Source organism: Lathamus discolor, chromosome 1 (genome assembly GCF_037157495.1).
Source record: "Lathamus discolor isolate bLatDis1 chromosome 1, bLatDis1.hap1, whole genome shotgun sequence".
NCBI classification, from domain to species: domain Eukaryota; kingdom Metazoa; phylum Chordata; class Aves; order Psittaciformes; family Psittacidae; genus Lathamus; species Lathamus discolor.
The window spans coordinates 98,919,014-98,936,226 of record NC_088884.1 but is presented as its reverse complement, the minus strand read 5'-3'; the positions used below and the strand labels follow the sequence as shown (position 1 = coordinate 98,936,226).

Sequence of the window (17,213 nt, the reverse complement as noted above, 5' to 3'; positions counted from 1 at the left end):
ATTATGACAGCCCACCAGTAGGCCAGATAGCATATAACACATGCTAGCGCATACAGCTTTTAACTCTACTTTTGTCACATACCTGCTATCCCTTCAGGTTTTTATATAGCTGGCAGTATGATTAAAGATTTGCTCACTGCTCCAAGGGTGTATGTCTCTCCACACTTGTCACCCTTACTACTGGAATAATCCTTGCAATATCCCTTACACACCATTAACATGACAAAGCATGATTATCTTTAAATATATCACTTGCTGCTCTTTGTTTTGCAGTAACACCAATGAGTCCTCGTCATTCAGCAGCTGCTAAGAAAACCAAGTAAAAAGTAGTCCCTGTGCCACACCTGACATTTTACATCATGGTACCGCAGGGACAGCTCGCAGATGTCGAATGCAAGGGGGGAACCCTTCGTTTCTCTCTTTCTGTGTGCTTCTTTCCTAGAGGTGACTGCAGTGCTTGCCTTGTGATGGAGCCAGCCTGTTCAGCTGCTAGCGTAGCAAAAAATGTTTCCACGGGAGTTTGCAGACATTGTTTTAAATGGAGTCAACTCCCTGGCCAGTCAAGGGAATAGCAGAGCTGACCAGGGATAGGTGGTCAGAGGGTGAGCTAGGGCAGGTGTGTTGGACTTCCACTTCTTGGCTCTGTCATGCTGCTGGTACATGGAACTATACTTCAGCTAAGTCAGAAACTTGCTCTGCATACAAAGAAATTAAATGGAAGAATAATAGAAATAGAGTGGTTTAGGAAGTAGCAGGATGTTACAAAAAGTAGCTGAACTCTTTTTCAGAGTTAAAAAATTCAGAATTAAAGATCTTTGACAGTTTAATATATTGCCAAAAGTAGCTGAGGTAGCTGAGAATCGAAACTGTTCTGTAGTTAGAGCCCCATGCTTCAGTATTTTTGATTTTTTCCCCTTTTTATGGGAGATGTCATTTTCTGATTTTCAATCAAATACATGAATAATTTTGCATGTTCTAAATAATAGGCATTTCTAACAGGCTGTAGCATGAAATGCAGCTCTGAAACTTACTGTGGGCATAAGAAAGAAGGTGCTATCCTGACCAGGGGTGCATCTGGTGCAGTATTTAGGCACTGAGGATGGCCAGTGGTGAATGATAAGGAGGGTGTGCACTTGTCTGGAAGGGGACAGTGGGACGACTTAGAGGGGGAAAGGAAAAGTACCTTTGCAAAGGTTTAAGAGGCTGGATGTCCTCTTGTGAGAGAAGTAGGATGGTTCTTGTCTGACAGTGGAAGAAAATACCTTGAATAACACCAGACATTTCGATAAACTGTGAAAGGACCTTGAATGTGGAGATTACCTGATAGGAGAGCATAGAGGTCAGTGCAGGAGACCTTAGTGTGATGACTCCATTCACTGTTCAGGCAATATTTCTGATTATATTTTGATTGAGTTTCCAATAGGAAATGGGAAAGAGAAGTCATGGGAAGAGAAAATTATATTGCAGCATCTATGGCACAGAATGAGTTTCCCTTCTGTGGAATAGGCAGGAGTGTGATAAGCATGACCCATAAGAGTAAGGAGAAAGAGGAAAGTATACTGAAAGCAAAAATACTAGGTTTTCTTGTGTCGTATTTGGCAGAGGCATTCATTGCGTCACAGAGAGGGTCAGCAGCACCCCACTAAGACAGCTGATCAAGAGTTCCCAAAACATCAGCCAGCCTCTCATAGGGAGAAGGTCTCCAAAGTGTTGACTCCTAAAATAATGTTAATACCTGCAGTGAATTTCAAAGGCCATGTATTCTGACTCATGGACAAAATCCCAAGGAGCTAGTGTATGCTCACTGAAGATGTATATAGAAATATAGGTGTGTCAATATATATATATAAAATATATATAAAATGAATAAAAATGCTTTGCTTTTACAGCCAATCAGGACTAACTGTCTCCATTGAATAACATGTGGTATGTGTTCTTCCCCGTTTTTACTCAGCTTTCTTCAGATGTGTTTGTTATCTGCTCCGTGTGTTTTTTATCTTACATCCTTATTTCAACAGGGTTTTTTTTTTTCCCCCTTTCTTTTTGGAGAAAGCATTTGGGTGCTGATACTTTTCTGTGCTGTTAATGAAAATGAGTTTATTGTCTTGCCAAAACACAAAATGTCTTTTCAGGTAACTGGTGTTAAAGTTTATTGCTTAAAAGAACATGTTCCAAATTTAGGCTTCAGAAAATTGGTTGTATTACTAATAATTTCCCTTCATTATTTGATGGTTGACTTTAGATACTAGGATATGATTTCCAGAAGTGCTGCGTAATTACAGCTGTAACTGAAGTAGTAGAAGATATTCTTGGGGCATAAAATGTGCAGGCTAGTGCTGTAACTGAAAAATCAGGTGTATGGTGTCTTAACCGGGCACCAAGAATTGGTGAAGAGTCATGACTGTCCATCTCAGTAGCTCATGTCTAGGATGATGATGATAATGTTGCCCCTTTGTTCTGCATGATGTTTGAAGTCAGGGAGCTATGTCTTTGGCTGTTCGCGTTAAGAGATGCCGTATGTTCTCCCAAAACATACATCCTAGATAAAGATTAAAGGGGGAAAGTTTGTTGCCTTTTCACTCAATACGAATTAAGAAACAGGTTTTCTTTGGGAAGGATTCCAGTGGTTTATGTCATATCCAGACCAATCTGTCAAGTCTCTCAACCGCTGAGGATTTGATCCAGTTAAACACATTTTTGAAATGTTGTCTTGAATGAATCCTGCCAGGTCATGGCATTTGGTTCTTCCTGGTGTGTTGATGTTTGGATGTTCTGTGCCTCAGGCATCATCTGCTTTATCCCCTGAATGGAGCCTTGTTGCCATTAGTACATTCACAGAGCTCTGGCTTGTTATTTATGAAAAAGACTCTAACCTTTTCTTCCAAAAGTAGTTACCACGCTTAACTGCTTTTCCCTTTGCTGCTCAGATAAGTCTCTTTCTGATGCTAGGGAACAGCAATAAAATATTTCCCCAGTACTGTGTTTTTGATTGTAGCCAGCCAGACTTCATCCATTTTATTAGTCTCTGTGGACTAAGTCAAAAGGACTGTGTCACTAACAGGTTTTTTATAACCCTTTCTCCTCAGACATATTCCCAGTGCTTATTTTGCATTGGAGATTTTATAGAAGTTTTTTTCCATGTGTCTTATTTCAGTTGTTTTGTTAGTGCAGTTACGGCCTGTTCTAAAGCGTTACGATTATCAAGATGATATGGAAGGAATTTGGGACTTCCTTATAAAATGATCCAGTAAAAAGTATTGGATGATTAATTTGAGGATAATTTTAATAATCAGTAGTGGTTTTAAAGAAGAGGGTCAGCGATCAAGTACTATTGTGGAAGGAGCTGCCATTCAAGGTACTAACTTCATAGGACCATGCTCCTCTGCTTGGACTATAAGCAGCAAAGTGATGCTGTGGCGAGGCTGCAAGAGGAGGGAGCAATAAAATCTGTAATGGTAAAGTACATTCTTGGGCAGACAAAACTAAAATAGAGGGCCCTAGAAATGTCTCTCTCTCCTGGTCATAAATCAAAAATTATGAATAGTGTTCTGGTTGTTCTGATACTGGAAGCAAAATCAGAATTGCATTGCGTTGTCGGTTCCTTGAGGCTTCATGCTGAACAGAATCCATTTTGATAAAGGTCCCATGTCAATGCCTCTAATGACCCTGGATATATTTTCTTCTCAGGTCCTCAGCTCCAGGAGATGGTCACATTTCTGGTTTCTTCTGAAACAAAGTGCTTCAAGACATGTCTTATTGGGGGCAGTGTTTAGTAGAAGGGAGCTACAGACTGGAGTAAGGTTCATGCTAACACATACATTTTAGATATTTGTCTAGACATGAGAGCATACCTGTCACCAGGGGTTTTATGTTTTGGCTTAGTTCTATCTTCAGAAAATGAAGAGTTCTGAAATAAGGTATATTTCATAGAGCTGAGAATGTGAAATGAATAGCAAAATCGAGAATGTAAAATAAATAGCAAAGTGAAGTTTTGCTGTATATTTATTGTCAGAATGAGGTTTTAGACACAGTCCCTTTGTCTGCTGTACAGTTTCTGCCAGCTAAGGATGGGATAAAAGCTGATAAATTTTTCACAGCACTTCATTAGATGAAGAAATCAATAATTTCTCATTTCTCCTTAAGTGGGCATCCGCCATCAAGAATGGAAGATCTGTGCAAAACAAGACTTGTCCCTTGTGCTAAATGCTCAACTTTATAGCTATGCAAATAGGTTACACCTGAGTCAGTAGCATGGTAGTAGCTTTTTCTTACTGTCTGATTCCTGTGACTGTCATAAGATGAAGAAAACCATTAGCAGCTGCACAGCTCTGTGCAGCAGTTCAGCTGTGTGTGGAGCAGGACTGAGAATGCTGAATTAGTTCACAGGGAGCTGGTAACAAATGAGGGAAGGGAGACTGCCTCCCAGCTGAATAGTTTATTGCAGTGGCCTGTGTTTTTAATCTCAAGAATAGGAGATTGCTGGCTTTAGTTACACTTTCAGTAGATGAATTACACACTGGTAGCAGCTCTCATTTGACATGTAATAATCGATACTTCTCTGCTTACCCACAAATGAGCAGTAGAGAGCTACCTAATGGTCCAGAGAAGGAAAAAAATCTGCCATCTTAAACAAATCTTATATGCATTCAATGAAGCCTCTGCTGTATAACATTTTAATGTATTCTTGTTTTTCTGGTGACTTTGTGGATGCAAATTGCTCATGAACCTTTTAGCACAAACATGAGGGTCTGCAGCTTTTCCAGCTCCATGAGCCTGGGGGAAATCTCAGCCTCTGGGGCAAGCAGGACCAATTTCAGGAGAGCCCCATGGCACTGCCCATGTCCTAGGGACATCAGAGCACAGCGTCAGATGTGGCCTCCTGGGAAGGAGCACACTGGTGATCAGGAGGGAGGCCTCCAGGAGTGCAAAACCCACCACGATTACATCAGCCTCATCTTTGACTGGGTCATTACAAGTATATCTCAAATTGTGGCCATGCCTGTGTGCTCGCCTACACATGACAGATCAATGCCTTTGTAAATGCACTTTTCACTGACTGTTGAATGCTTAGGTCCCACCCAAGCAGTACCGAATTCTTGGAAAATCATCGTCTGACCTTTTTCTTTTGGAATACTTATTAGTGTGCAACAGCTACAGACTTCCTCAAAGTGTTAGGAGTACCAGCAAAAGGTGGTAACTATTACTAGTGTGCAGTCTTACTGGTTTTAAAGCACCAGAGTAACTTGCTGTCTTCATCCTTGTTTGATTGCAATTATACTCAAATATAAACATCACTTAATGAACTTTGCAACAAGTAGGGGCTGAACCACTGTTATGTAGGGCAGTTCCATATCTATGTGGCAATATTCTTCCTGCGTTAGCATAATTAAATCTAAATATTGGCTACAGAGGAAGTTTGTTTTATTGCACCTCTCAGTCGAATGTGTGTCAGGGAATATGAGTGAGTGGAAAAAGTCTGTCTGGAAGTAGGCAGCGTGCTGTGGTATATTGTGTTTCGCTGACATGAGAGGAATGCGGCAGGGAGGTCTACAGTTGCCTGCTGTAGGCACTAGCACTCAGGCTGAAAAGCAGCTTGGGATGTGCCTTTTGCTTCATTAAGCAAAAGGCCTTATGCCTGTGGCATGAAGGGCTATAAAGCACAGTGTGGAACCATTATAGTGTATGTTGTTAGACAGGATTGCCAATCTCAAACATGTGAAATCACAAGTCAGATATTACAGCATAAAATCTGTCTAGAAATTAGGGATATGTGGCTTTTTAAACTCTCTTTCCTTTTTACTTTGTAAGATTCATTTATTTTTAAGTGAAAGCTGAGATCTTCACTGACAGTTGAGATCCTCACCCGGCTTCAGGGCTTCAAGAAAAACATCAGATCTCAAAAAACTTGCAAAAAGGTTGTAAAAGTTCTTAGCAGTGAGTCAGACATCTGTAGAAGCTGTGTGACTGTATAAGCTTTGTCACTGTAAATAGGATCTAAAAACCAGGGATGCAAAATGCCCGCTAAGCTCCTGGCACTGGTAGTTTAGTTGAGGTTTGCTTACCTTTAACAAATGTAGAATCAGTTCATAGAATCATAGAATAGTTAGGGTTGGAAAGGACCTTAAGATCATCTAGTTCCAACCCCCCTGCCATGGGCAGGGACCCCTCACACTAAACCATCTCACCCAAGGCTTTGTCCAGCCTGGCCACTAGCTGTGCTCTCTCACGTAATTGAGCAGCTGGCAAAAAGCAAACCAACCACCACTATATAAAAAGCGTGTGTTTGGGAGGGAAACTACGTGAGGCAGTTTATAGACCTTGCAGCCAGTTACCTACAGCTGATCAGTATCCCCTGTATCTTCTGCAGCATCCCTGAGCTTCCTCCTGTGCATGTTGGGGTCAGTAGCAGGACTCCTATAATGCTCAGGGATGCATTAATTTCCTTATCTTGTCTGCCTCTTCCAGGCTGCAGCTTTGGGATTTTTAACCACTGCACTGTTAGCAAGCAAGGAAGGTGGAGCATTCATGTTTCTAGGCACTTGCACAGCACTGGAAAACCAATACCAAGGGAGAAGCATGGGCATTTTTAGGATCCTTTGTTCACTGTTCCTACTGACCTGCACTTCAGTCCCAAGGAAGATAAACTATAGAGCCCACACTTTGGAAATACTAAGATCCAAGAATTAATAACTGTGTAGGATTTTTAATTCGAAACTCAAGTTTGTTGGTTTGGAAAGGGGGTGCTCCTGTGCATAGGTTAGAAAGTTGGTAGGTGAGCTGTAAATCTGCTGTTCTCTCTGCCTCTCTTGAACTCAGCTGAGAGCGTTTTTGGCTGTGCAACCCCAGAGGAAACAACATTCTTGAAATAACATTTCAGCACCATAAACACGTCTGTGTTTGATGCTCTGACATTTGGTATTGGCAGCTCAGCCTGTCTCTTCAGTACATGTGTGGCTGCCACCATTCAGCCAGTCCTTCTTTCCTGCACAGCTAGCTCAGATGAAAATCACCTTTCTCTCTCGAGTGCTCCAGGCAGCAGTTTAACATGGCTAAGCCTCAGGAACTCTATCATGCAAACATAAACTTCCTCTTAGGTCAACATTTAAAGCATCATTTTCATTGTTTTTAAGAATCCTATTAGTTACAGAGCAATGATAAATAATCCAGTAGTCTGGAACCGCATCGTTCTGGCTCAGGGAGCTGTTACCACTACAGATGCTTTAGGTCTTGGAGGTGCACTTTTGTACTCTTGGATCTAGCAGTTCACCTAATGGTTCAGTGTAATTCAAACCCACTGAAGTCTGCAGGAGATACCATTCAGTCAGTGCACACTTCCCCCACCTCCAGTGGAAGCATTTATAGTCAGAAGCAATGCTTTGAAATGTTTTACTGCTGTCATATTGATAAGGAGGAAAAAAAAAAAGTACATATATAAAGAGGTTGTGTGCATTAATTATTTATCTTGTAATCAAGAAAGTATAAAAATAATCCAGGATGAAAATTGGGAAGGGTTGTAAAGGAAAGCACTGGCTCTTTCAGTTTGAATAATGCAGTGCGCATTCAGGCTTTCTCCACAGAACATGACGTCTAATCCCAGCACAAGTGAATACATGTTTTTTTTCTCTAAAACAGGTTTTAAAAACACACAGCTCTTGAGAGGAGACTAATTGTGCTCACTTAGCTTCAAGTGAATAATTGAACTGTGTGGAGTTATTATTTTCCTGTCTCCTCTGTAATGTTTCTTACTTATTAATTCTTAGATATTCAACTTCCAGGGGGTTTTTAGCATCAATCAAGCTCTGCTTCTATTGTCTGAAAAATAAAATATGTAAAGGAAAAACTGCCACAGATTTAAATACATTTACAGTATTGTAATTAAACCACTGGAAAATAAGAACCATCAACTTTTCTCTCAGAGACTCAGCCACCTATGGGATTTTTGTGCCTTTGAAGATCTCCCAAGAGATCCAGTGTGTTTTGCTTCTTCTGATTGCTATTGAAATAAAAGAAGCCTTTAGTCCTTTAAAATCTGTTGTCTTTATCTGCTGCTAATTGCGTACATAGTAAGTGCTGTGGTATCAAAACAAAAACAAGTTGCTCTTCCTACGCTTATAGTTTTGATGGGATTTGCAGTTTGGCCAGTCTGACTCTTACTGTATTTGTGACCGTGGTGGATTAAGGCAGATCCCTTTGGCCTGGATAATGAACCTTCAGGGCATCTTCAAACAGAGGAAAGGGTGGATAGAAAACAGACTGGAAAAAGACAAGAGAGGCACCTGAGAAGGCAAGTAGACTGGTCCTGAGTCTTGGGGCATAACTAATTAGACACATGTTGCTCCTTCTAGACATAAGCCTAGTGCCTTCTTAGAAGTCTCCACTAACAGCAATCATGTCACCTAATGAGTGTTTGGGTAGAATTTTTCCTGTAAGAAATGTTTTCCTCATGGCCAACTCGCTCCACCAGGTGCCTGTGCCTTACTCCTTAACTTGCTGCCTTTGCTGAGGGAGTAGGATGATGCCAAGTGAAAAGGTGACAGGGAGAGAAGTGCTCAGGTGGTGGGAGGAAGGAGGTGGAGGACCTGGATGGAGAGCCCTGGGAGGATTCCTTGTCATTGTGTTTCTCACTACTGATGGATTCAACTTTCTGATACTTTTGAAATGCTTTAGACAGATAATGAGTAAGAGCAAAGTTTAGAATCTAAGGACAACCTCACTCATGGAGAAACATCTGGGTCCCATTTGCAGAACCAAAAAATAGTAGTAAGTTGACAGAAAGACATGACCATAATGCCCTTTTCTTGTCTTTTCTACCCTCACAGATGAACAGGAGCCAGCAGTGAGCAGTGATTCAGATATTTCATTGATTATGGCAATGGAGGTTGGACTGTCCGATGTGGAGCTTTCCACTGATCAAGACTGCGAAGAGGTGAAGTCTTGAAAAACAGAGATCCAACACTAAACTACAGGGGAGGGTCACAGGGAGGGACTGTGTCAGCTTTCTAGGATTTGGACCAGTCATGCACATGCCTCCAGAGCACTGTCACTCCTGCACACTCCATTCTGAGATGGTCACGAAAAGCAATAGCAACAGTTGTGTCTGCCTGGATGTGGTTTCATCATCTGCATACGTTCATTTTGTTCACACGGGAGAGGAACGCTTTCAGTTTACCCACGTGCTTGAGAGCGGTCATGTAACTCTTCAGTGGCTCATAAATACGCAACTGAAAAGACAGCTTGAGTGTTTTCTACACTTGTTCGATTGGGTTTTGTTTCTTTGTTTTGAAAAGACGTCCATTTGTTATGTTTGTTCGGTTGGTTATATAAAACACTCTGTTTTCGTTGACTGACCCCAGCTTTTTCAAGAGTTCAGTCCAGAAATCTGAATTCCCATTCACTGGTCACTTCATGATCTGACTCCAGGATTTATCATTGCCTTGTTGTTTCTGCATGAAGTACACATGGCTTCAGAAGGATGGTGCGCCAGCACCCTGCATTAACGTGAAGTCTGCTTTCATTAGGTGGGAGCCTTGGAAATAGTATATTCTGAAGGCCTTTATTTGTAGGATAGTTGTGAGTTAACAGAGATTGTTGATATTTGGGTTAAAACTCCATTGTGTTGGCTTTTATGTAGAGGTCTGTTCTAGACAAATATCATATAGTGAGAAGGAGAGAAAAAAAACCTTAAAGCTTTACTCCATCCTTGTAGTCCTTTGCTATATTTTATGCCATTAGCAGCTGTCACTACAGTAATGGCCTTCCTACAGTTCAGTAGCTGGAAAAGAAGATCTAGTATAACATCATGTCTCTTCTTAATTTTGCAGACCAAAGTCTGACTGGTAGGCTAAAGGAGTGTCTGAGAGGTTTCCAGAGGCTGCTTGTTGACAGCTGTGCATTATGTGGATGACAGTATTCTTAGAAAGGGTCTGAAGATGCTGATACCAGCATCAGAAATTGCTAATGAAGCAGGAAGCAGCTGGTTGAAATGTTTGCTTCCTGGTTTGTTTGTTTTTTTTTTCTGGTGTTTTTCACTTCTTACCTTTTAAAACTTGTTACCCAACACAGGAGTTCAAGTGGTTCCTTGCCCTCCAGGGTCCCTGTCAACACTGTGGCAAACATAATAGAATATTTGCATTTTGTATATAGATACATATACCAAAATACATTGGGTAGAGGGGAGGGAATATGAAAATAGAACTAACATAAATCAAAATGCCTAAGTAATAATGGCCTTCAATGATTATTTAGTTCATCCTGAGCTCTGCTCTTCATGGGAAAGCTTATATCATTACTTGTTCAGTGTATGATTTCCTTTTTCAGTCAAAATCCTCAACTGTGAAGAAGCATTTTTAGCTTACTGTTACACAAGAGTACATGGTTTCTGTTGACAGTCAGATGATTTGAATCACATTACTGCCTCCTGAGTCAAGTCCATAGAATCAACAATTCATCTTATATTGCAATTTCATGGCAAGGTCAAACATTTTGACTTCATGGTGTCATGGCAGCATCTCAAAATGCAACTATTAGGGTTCTTGCTGTGTTTAATCTCCTTGTGGATTTACTTGTTAAATGTGGAGACCAACTTCGAGCCAAAATTTGGTTTGTCAGATCTTATTCAAGAACAAATATGTTTAGAGCTATTCCTAAAATTCTGACTGACTTGTTTCTTCAGTACAGGAAGAAGTTAAAATTGTACTCCATGCTTTTCAGTCCAGTTAGAACTCAATTCATTTTATAGCTTAATTTTTTTTATGTTCTTAGTCCCTGAATTACAGGGTAACTGAGGTGAAGGAGCACAGCCTAATCATTGTTCAAAACCATGATCCGGAAATGTGCAGTTAGATTTTTATAAGCCATTTGAAAGGACATCTCTATTTAATTAAGGAGATGCTGGAAATCTGCTTGGTTTAAAAAGAAAGTTAGAGATCATTCCAAAGGGTGCAGCTAGGTCAGTCTTGCCAGTATTTGTGGTTCTGTGATCATATTTTCCTTATTCTTTAATGTCTCCTCTATTCCTTGCTGCTATGGGAAAGGTCCACAGCATCAGGAAGACCAATGCTGAGATTCACCCCTACACAAGAGAGTTTGCACAAGGTACTGCATCAGTTCCACTTAGGCTCTGGAAATAATGCTGAAATGGGATTTAAGTGGTGCTTACAGCACCACTGGCCCTTCACACAGGAATGAAATTCATCTCAAATGACTGCAAGGGAAAGAGTGAAGCTGGTTATACACAGTCAGGTCTCCCGAGGGGAACTACACATGCTGGTACAATTTCTTCTCTAGTGCTGGAGCCTGGGTGCTACATGTCACAGGAACATCACGAACACGATGTCTGAGTTGTCAGTAATCCTTTAACATCCACCCGCTGCAGCGCAGCGCAGCACAGCACACAGACAAAATACTCTTGGCTGCACTGCTTGAGTTTTAGAGAATCTGTCACAAAGTCTTTGTTTTATTTCACACTGAAGTTAATTTCACAATTAATTAAGTTAATCTCAATAGGTAGATTGACTGATTATCTGTTGCCATAGCAGAGTCATCCACAGCACAGCAGAGCAGTGAGGTCTGTGGAAAAGCAAGACAGTAGATGAAACTCCCAGCTGACACTGAACTGCGCCCAGCAAAATCATTGGAGGGAGCTGTGCTCAAAGGGGCATCACATAGATGGTAACTGAGACCCTGCCCTTATTTCTAGGAGTTGCAGAAGGATTTCAGGGAGGGATCACACTGTGCATGTTCTTTTCCTGAGTATCCCATACCAGATGTGGTCCCTCAGGGTCCGCAGGTGGCCACTGGCAGGGTGCTAGGCTGGGTGAGACATTTGTACATATCACCATATTGTAGTCTTCCAGAAGAGGCACCCTAGCAAATCTGGGTCAGGAGTCAGTCTGCTTTTGTTTTCCCTGTTCTACCCACGGTTTCACTCAGGAAAGATGTTTTTCCATCTCTGTCCTCAGGTGTTCTACAGCTCTGGGCACTGTTAAGCAGTAGCAAGTGGAAAGCCAGGTTACACATCACTGAAGCCAGAATTTAGGAAAGCACTTAAGTAAATGATTTATTCCGTCCTTCTTCAGAAAAGCACTTGCAGCTAATTTTGGACTTGTACCAAAATCATGTTATTTTCAACAGGTCTATGAGAATAATTAATTCCCTGTGTCAAATGGAAATATTTTTCTAAAGCAGAACCTGGCTGACAATATTCTTTGTATATATAACCTCTGAAATGCCTTGGAAGTTTGAGGTGCTTCATAATGACTAAGACCCCCAGGTGTATGTTTGTAGCACATATGAAAGCCTTAATTCTGCAGATCTGCATGTCCATGTACTGTTTTTGCTTGCATGAATCTCTGCACCAAGATTTCCTCACAAGGTACAATTAAACCTCTCGAGTTGCAACTTTGAGCAAGATGAGTCCCATCCTGCAAGTTGTGCGAGTCCTCAGTACTGCTGCCTGCTAAGCTTGGGCTCTGGAATTAAATACATGGGATTCAGATGCCAGGGACAGAGTACTGCCTGTTCAGAAGGGAAAGCAGCCTTTAGCATGCAGCCAGGAAAACATAAAATCCTCTGGTGCCCTCTGATGAACAAGTGTTCATGCATGTAATTCTGCAGGCTCATCCTGTGACTAACACCGGGGCAAAGGGGCACCTCCTGCACAGGGCTGGTGGCCAAAGGAGGGATAGTGCAGCTCTCGAGAAAGGCATTTTTGTCATTAAGCTGATCTTGTGTCTCTGAGCTTTTCCTGCCCTGTTGTCTGAGGCTCTTTTCTTTTCCGTGAACAAGTTGTAGGTGGGAGAAGTATTCATCTTAGCGAGGCTCATCTCCACTCATGCTGAAGTGGTTGCAGGGTGAAACTTGGGCAGAGGGAGACTGCCCTCTGGCTGTCCTTTGATTTTCATGGGTTTCACTGAACTGCTTTCCAAAGGTCTGTTCAATAGGACACAAAAAGTTGTATAGGAGAGTTTTGCACTGATAAATGGCCTAATGCGTGCATGCAGATGTGCAAGGTGCCAGTTCCACATCCCCTCCCCATGGCTGACTTGTTCTGGTGAGGATCGAGATCTGACACTTGCTGAGGGCTTGGGGTGTTTTTTTATTTTCTGACTGCTTCAGAGCCTCAAAACCAGGCTCAGGTCAATCACAGCGCTATAGTTCTTTCTTTAAGCATTCTGTATTCTAATGCCATGAATGCATATAAAAGTGTATTGGTAAGACTAGAAACCATATTGTAGTGGAAGCAGAAGCAGCTGCCATTTTTATATGACTTTTTATATGGGGGAGATTGTGGCACTAAAGAAAAAGGCTTTCTAGAGGCAATTTGGGAAAAAGAAATATATATGATAAGAGGTCCCTCAGATTCACTGCTTCAGGGACCCCTAGATCAGATCCAGAGGAAGCCATTGCAAGAAGGGCAGTGCTTAGTCTTATTGAATGACTTGTTTGGGATACATTTTTACTTTGTTAACTAAATGAACCCAAGCACAGAGGCAGATCCAGCTCTGAGTTTGATCCTTCTCAAAGAATATGCACTGTGAGCCAGTTATTTTCCTTGTGAAACCTGTTAACCCACCTTCTTTTTCCCCCTTGCTAAAGCAAAAGAAGTGCTTATCCAGTTTGAAAAATGTCTATCTCAGAAGACCTTTGCATATGGATGGGTTGCCCTGGTGGGTATCTGCAGATCACTTCACACTTCCATGTACATTTACTCATCAGTACAACACAGTTGCAGATTATCCATAGAGTCTGTTCTGTTTGCTGTTCGTGTTAAACCTGCAGTTGTCATTTAGATTTTCCAGAGTTTTGCCTTACAAGATTTTCCTTTGAATATACGCCACAGCCCTTTGAGTGGATTCTGTGATTAAAAGGCAAAGATCAGGGCACAAGGTTTAAATGTAAATCTCTGGACTGCAAGTCCAACTTCCCAGCTGGGAATCTCCCAGGCTCTGTTTCCAAGAGTCTCATTCCTTTGTGATCTCTGTCCTTGGAAGAGCTCATGACTAAGCATATAGTTTGTAATAAGCAAGGATAAGAATCTGTAGGCTGTGCAAGCCAGGAAAACCAATAGTCATTTATTGATTTATGTTTATTAGCAATAATGGACTTTTTTTAAACATTTGTTATTCTTGTGGATCCCTGTTGTCGAGCCACTCTACTAGGAATAGGGGCCAGGACACTGACTCTCTAAGCAGAAGAGGGAGGGCTTGGTTTGCTGTTGGGATGCACCCATTTCCAGTTCCACAGGACTGAAATGGCAGAGAAACCCATCTGGTTCCTTCCCAGTCCCTCTCACAGATGTCTGCTCGGGTGTGAGCCTTAGTTGCAAGGGAAGGAGACGGTGGGATCAAACTAGTGCTGTGCCGCTTCCTCTCTTGCATTTTGTGCTGCCTGCATCTCTTTTAGCAGGTTGGATTGCTGTGGTTGAGCACAGGGGAGAGGAGCCAGCCTAAGTTCAACTTAGTCACAGATAGGCCAGGGGTGTTCCGGGGGTGTTGGGCAGACTCAGGGCAGCCATACCTTCTTCACAGCCAGTGCTGATCAGGATTGCTGCTTCACTGAAGAACACTGAGCGTTAAGTCATTTGTTTGATAGGTGCAAAACGTGTGAGTGTATACGGGGCAGCCAGCGTGACACAAACGAATTGGCTTCATTAACACAAGCAGTGAAAAACAATGGCATGAAATACTGTCGGGGCAGGGAAACCAGGGTGGAGGTGTTGTTTCACAGGCTTTGGTGAATAGGGACGACTGATCCAACGCAAGCACTCCTTTTACTTTCCCAAGCTGTTACCTGAACTAATTGATAGTTTCGCAGTTGAAAGAGGAACGCCAGATGGACTTTTTAGCCTGGATTTGTTTGTGTGGCAGATGGCAGCTGCCGGCTGGGACAGGGAGCGAGGGAGAAGGCAAGGCCGCCCCCATCACGCTGGACACCCGCTCAGCTCCCTCCCTCTGCTTTGGTACTTATTTCTCTAGGGAAAAAAAAAAAACCTTCCAAGCAGAAGCTGTATTTCAAAGGGAGAAATAGAGAAGAGAAATGAATGAAATATGTTGTGGATTTTGAATGAAAAGCCAACAGATGAATTTTCCATCTGAAATTAATCTTGTCTCAACTGTTTTAATTGTGAGCCAGTGGAAGTTATTTCTTTCTGGAGTGAATGCGAAGAAAAAAAGGGAGAGGGAAAAAAAAACAAAAATAGCATTTTCCCATTTTTGTTCATTTCTCAAATCTTCAGTCCTGTGTAGCTTGAAAAACAATACCAAGATCGAGATGCTTGTTCGCTCTGAATGTATATCTGAATGTTATTTCAGATGTCAAATACCTAAATGTTTTGTATGTGTACGTAATACCACCCTTCCTTCTTGTTTCATGTTAGGAACCTGAAATGACTGTACCATTTTATAATTAGAAATGTAAAGAGGGGACAGTGGGTGGGAGGGTCTGTTATTTTTATAGCAAGATGTTCCTTGTATTTAGTGAACATTTAAAATGGTTTTGTACTTGTCAAAATATACATTCCATCCATTTCCAGAAGAGGATCATTTCTGTTGAGTAGTTTATAAGCAAACCAAAAAACTGTGGTGCCCCATCTGTACATGGTTCATGAACAGAGCAAAAGTATCCTGGTTTTCAGTGATGGCTCCAAAGCCTTTTCCAGCCATGTCTCTTTTCACGCACTGCAGAGCCATACCAGCAAATGCTGACGTTAAGAAGGGAAAAAAAACCCTGAGTGAAATAAATACCATATGGATCAGCACACAGCTTATCGAAATCACTTCCAGCTTGGAGACAATGGTCTGTCCCAGTGGAACAAGGTAATCAGTCCCGCTCCGGATGCAGGAGTGGCTTTACTGCTTCTGCTCTGGCAGGCTTGGGGGTGACAGGGCTGTCACACTTGGCACTGTGGCCCCCCCACAGCTGGGAGCCTGGTTCTGGCTGAAGCTGGTTTGCTGGTAAGGCAGTTGGTTCCTGCAGGCTGACCACGTTGTGGTTCTTCCGACTGTGGAAACAACCCTTCATCTCCATGTTAAAAACCAGTTCCTTTCTCAGCCAGCTGCACGTTGGTTTGTGCAACACCCAGCAAAGACCATGGCAAAATCACACAGTGGCATTTACATAGCTCTTTTTCTCATAGTCAGCTTCCCCCCCCCGCCCCAGCTACCTGTGACTTGCTGCCAAAACAGTGCAGTAGCAGTTTGTGAAGCGAGCCTTTTTTTCTAGCATTACTTTCTGTACAGTATTGCAAATAGACTTTAAGTCTGTGCCGATATTTTATAATGTCTACATCTTCCCCTCCAATGCACTTTATCTCTCTTGAAAAATGTGGGAGTCGGAGAACTACCATCTTAAAGGGATTTGCCTGAAATCATGAGGCACACACTTTTTGTTTCCTTCTCGCTTTGTTATGTACTGTAAATGCTGAAGAGCATGGACAGTGACTCAGCTGGGGGAAGTACCGAAATGTTGAGGGTAATATTCGGAAGCATTATTCAGTAGTACAACATGGCTATTTTTGTTATATAGAGGATTATAATGTAAATATGTGAGACTGTGTTATTATGTACTAGTAAAATATTGCAACTCTCAAAGTTAAGATGGTGAATTCCAAGGAATTTTATTGCAAGTTTTTTAATAAAACGAATCTGATTACTGTGTCGCACGTATTTTCTAACAGGCTGTGTAAAACTGGCATTTCCTGATGTGGGAAATATGCATGTTGTTTCTTCCTGAACTCCACCACTTCAGACTGGTGTTCACGGGAGGCAGACGATACAGCAGGAAGGGACCCAAGTGGCAGCCTGGCCTCCATGCCACCACTTCAGCCCCAGTCACTGTTCAGGTCCTCCCTATCCTTCAGCTGCTTTTGATCAGCATGCAGTGGCTGTGTGAGGTAAATGCCTCCACTTCCCCAGCCCAGGTGCTGGGCATAATGTGTTAAAATAGCTTTAAACAGTGACGGCTCTGCCATGCCCCAGTGGGAATGGCACCAGTGGTGTGAGGGCTCATCAGCTGCTGCTCTGCATCCCTGGGAGCAGGGGGCCACGGGAGAGCCCCGGGGACTGTGGCTGGCCAGCATAGGTGTGCTGCCTACAAGAGGTTCAAGGCCCAGCAAAAATCCTGCCTTAAAGAATTTGAGAAACTTGAAGTTTTCCGGAATATGCAACAGAAGGCAGACAGAAATCCCTGACAGGGGTCAAATCCTGGCTTGAGCC

General features: G+C 42.2%; 1 protein-coding gene across 1 annotated transcript in view; it reads left to right on the top strand.

The window, feature by feature from the left end:
- Nucleotides 1-16,650, top strand: part of RNF150 (ring finger protein 150) — a 125,558-nt gene extending 108,908 nt beyond the window's left edge. The window contains exon 7 of the mRNA XM_065687677.1: nucleotides 8,820-16,650. Coding sequence (XP_065543749.1) covers nucleotides 8,820-8,938 — 119 coding nt within the window. The 3' untranslated portion in view covers nucleotides 8,939-16,650. The remainder of the gene's footprint in view (nucleotides 1-8,819) is intronic.
- Nucleotides 16,651-17,213: the final 563 nt, after the last annotated feature.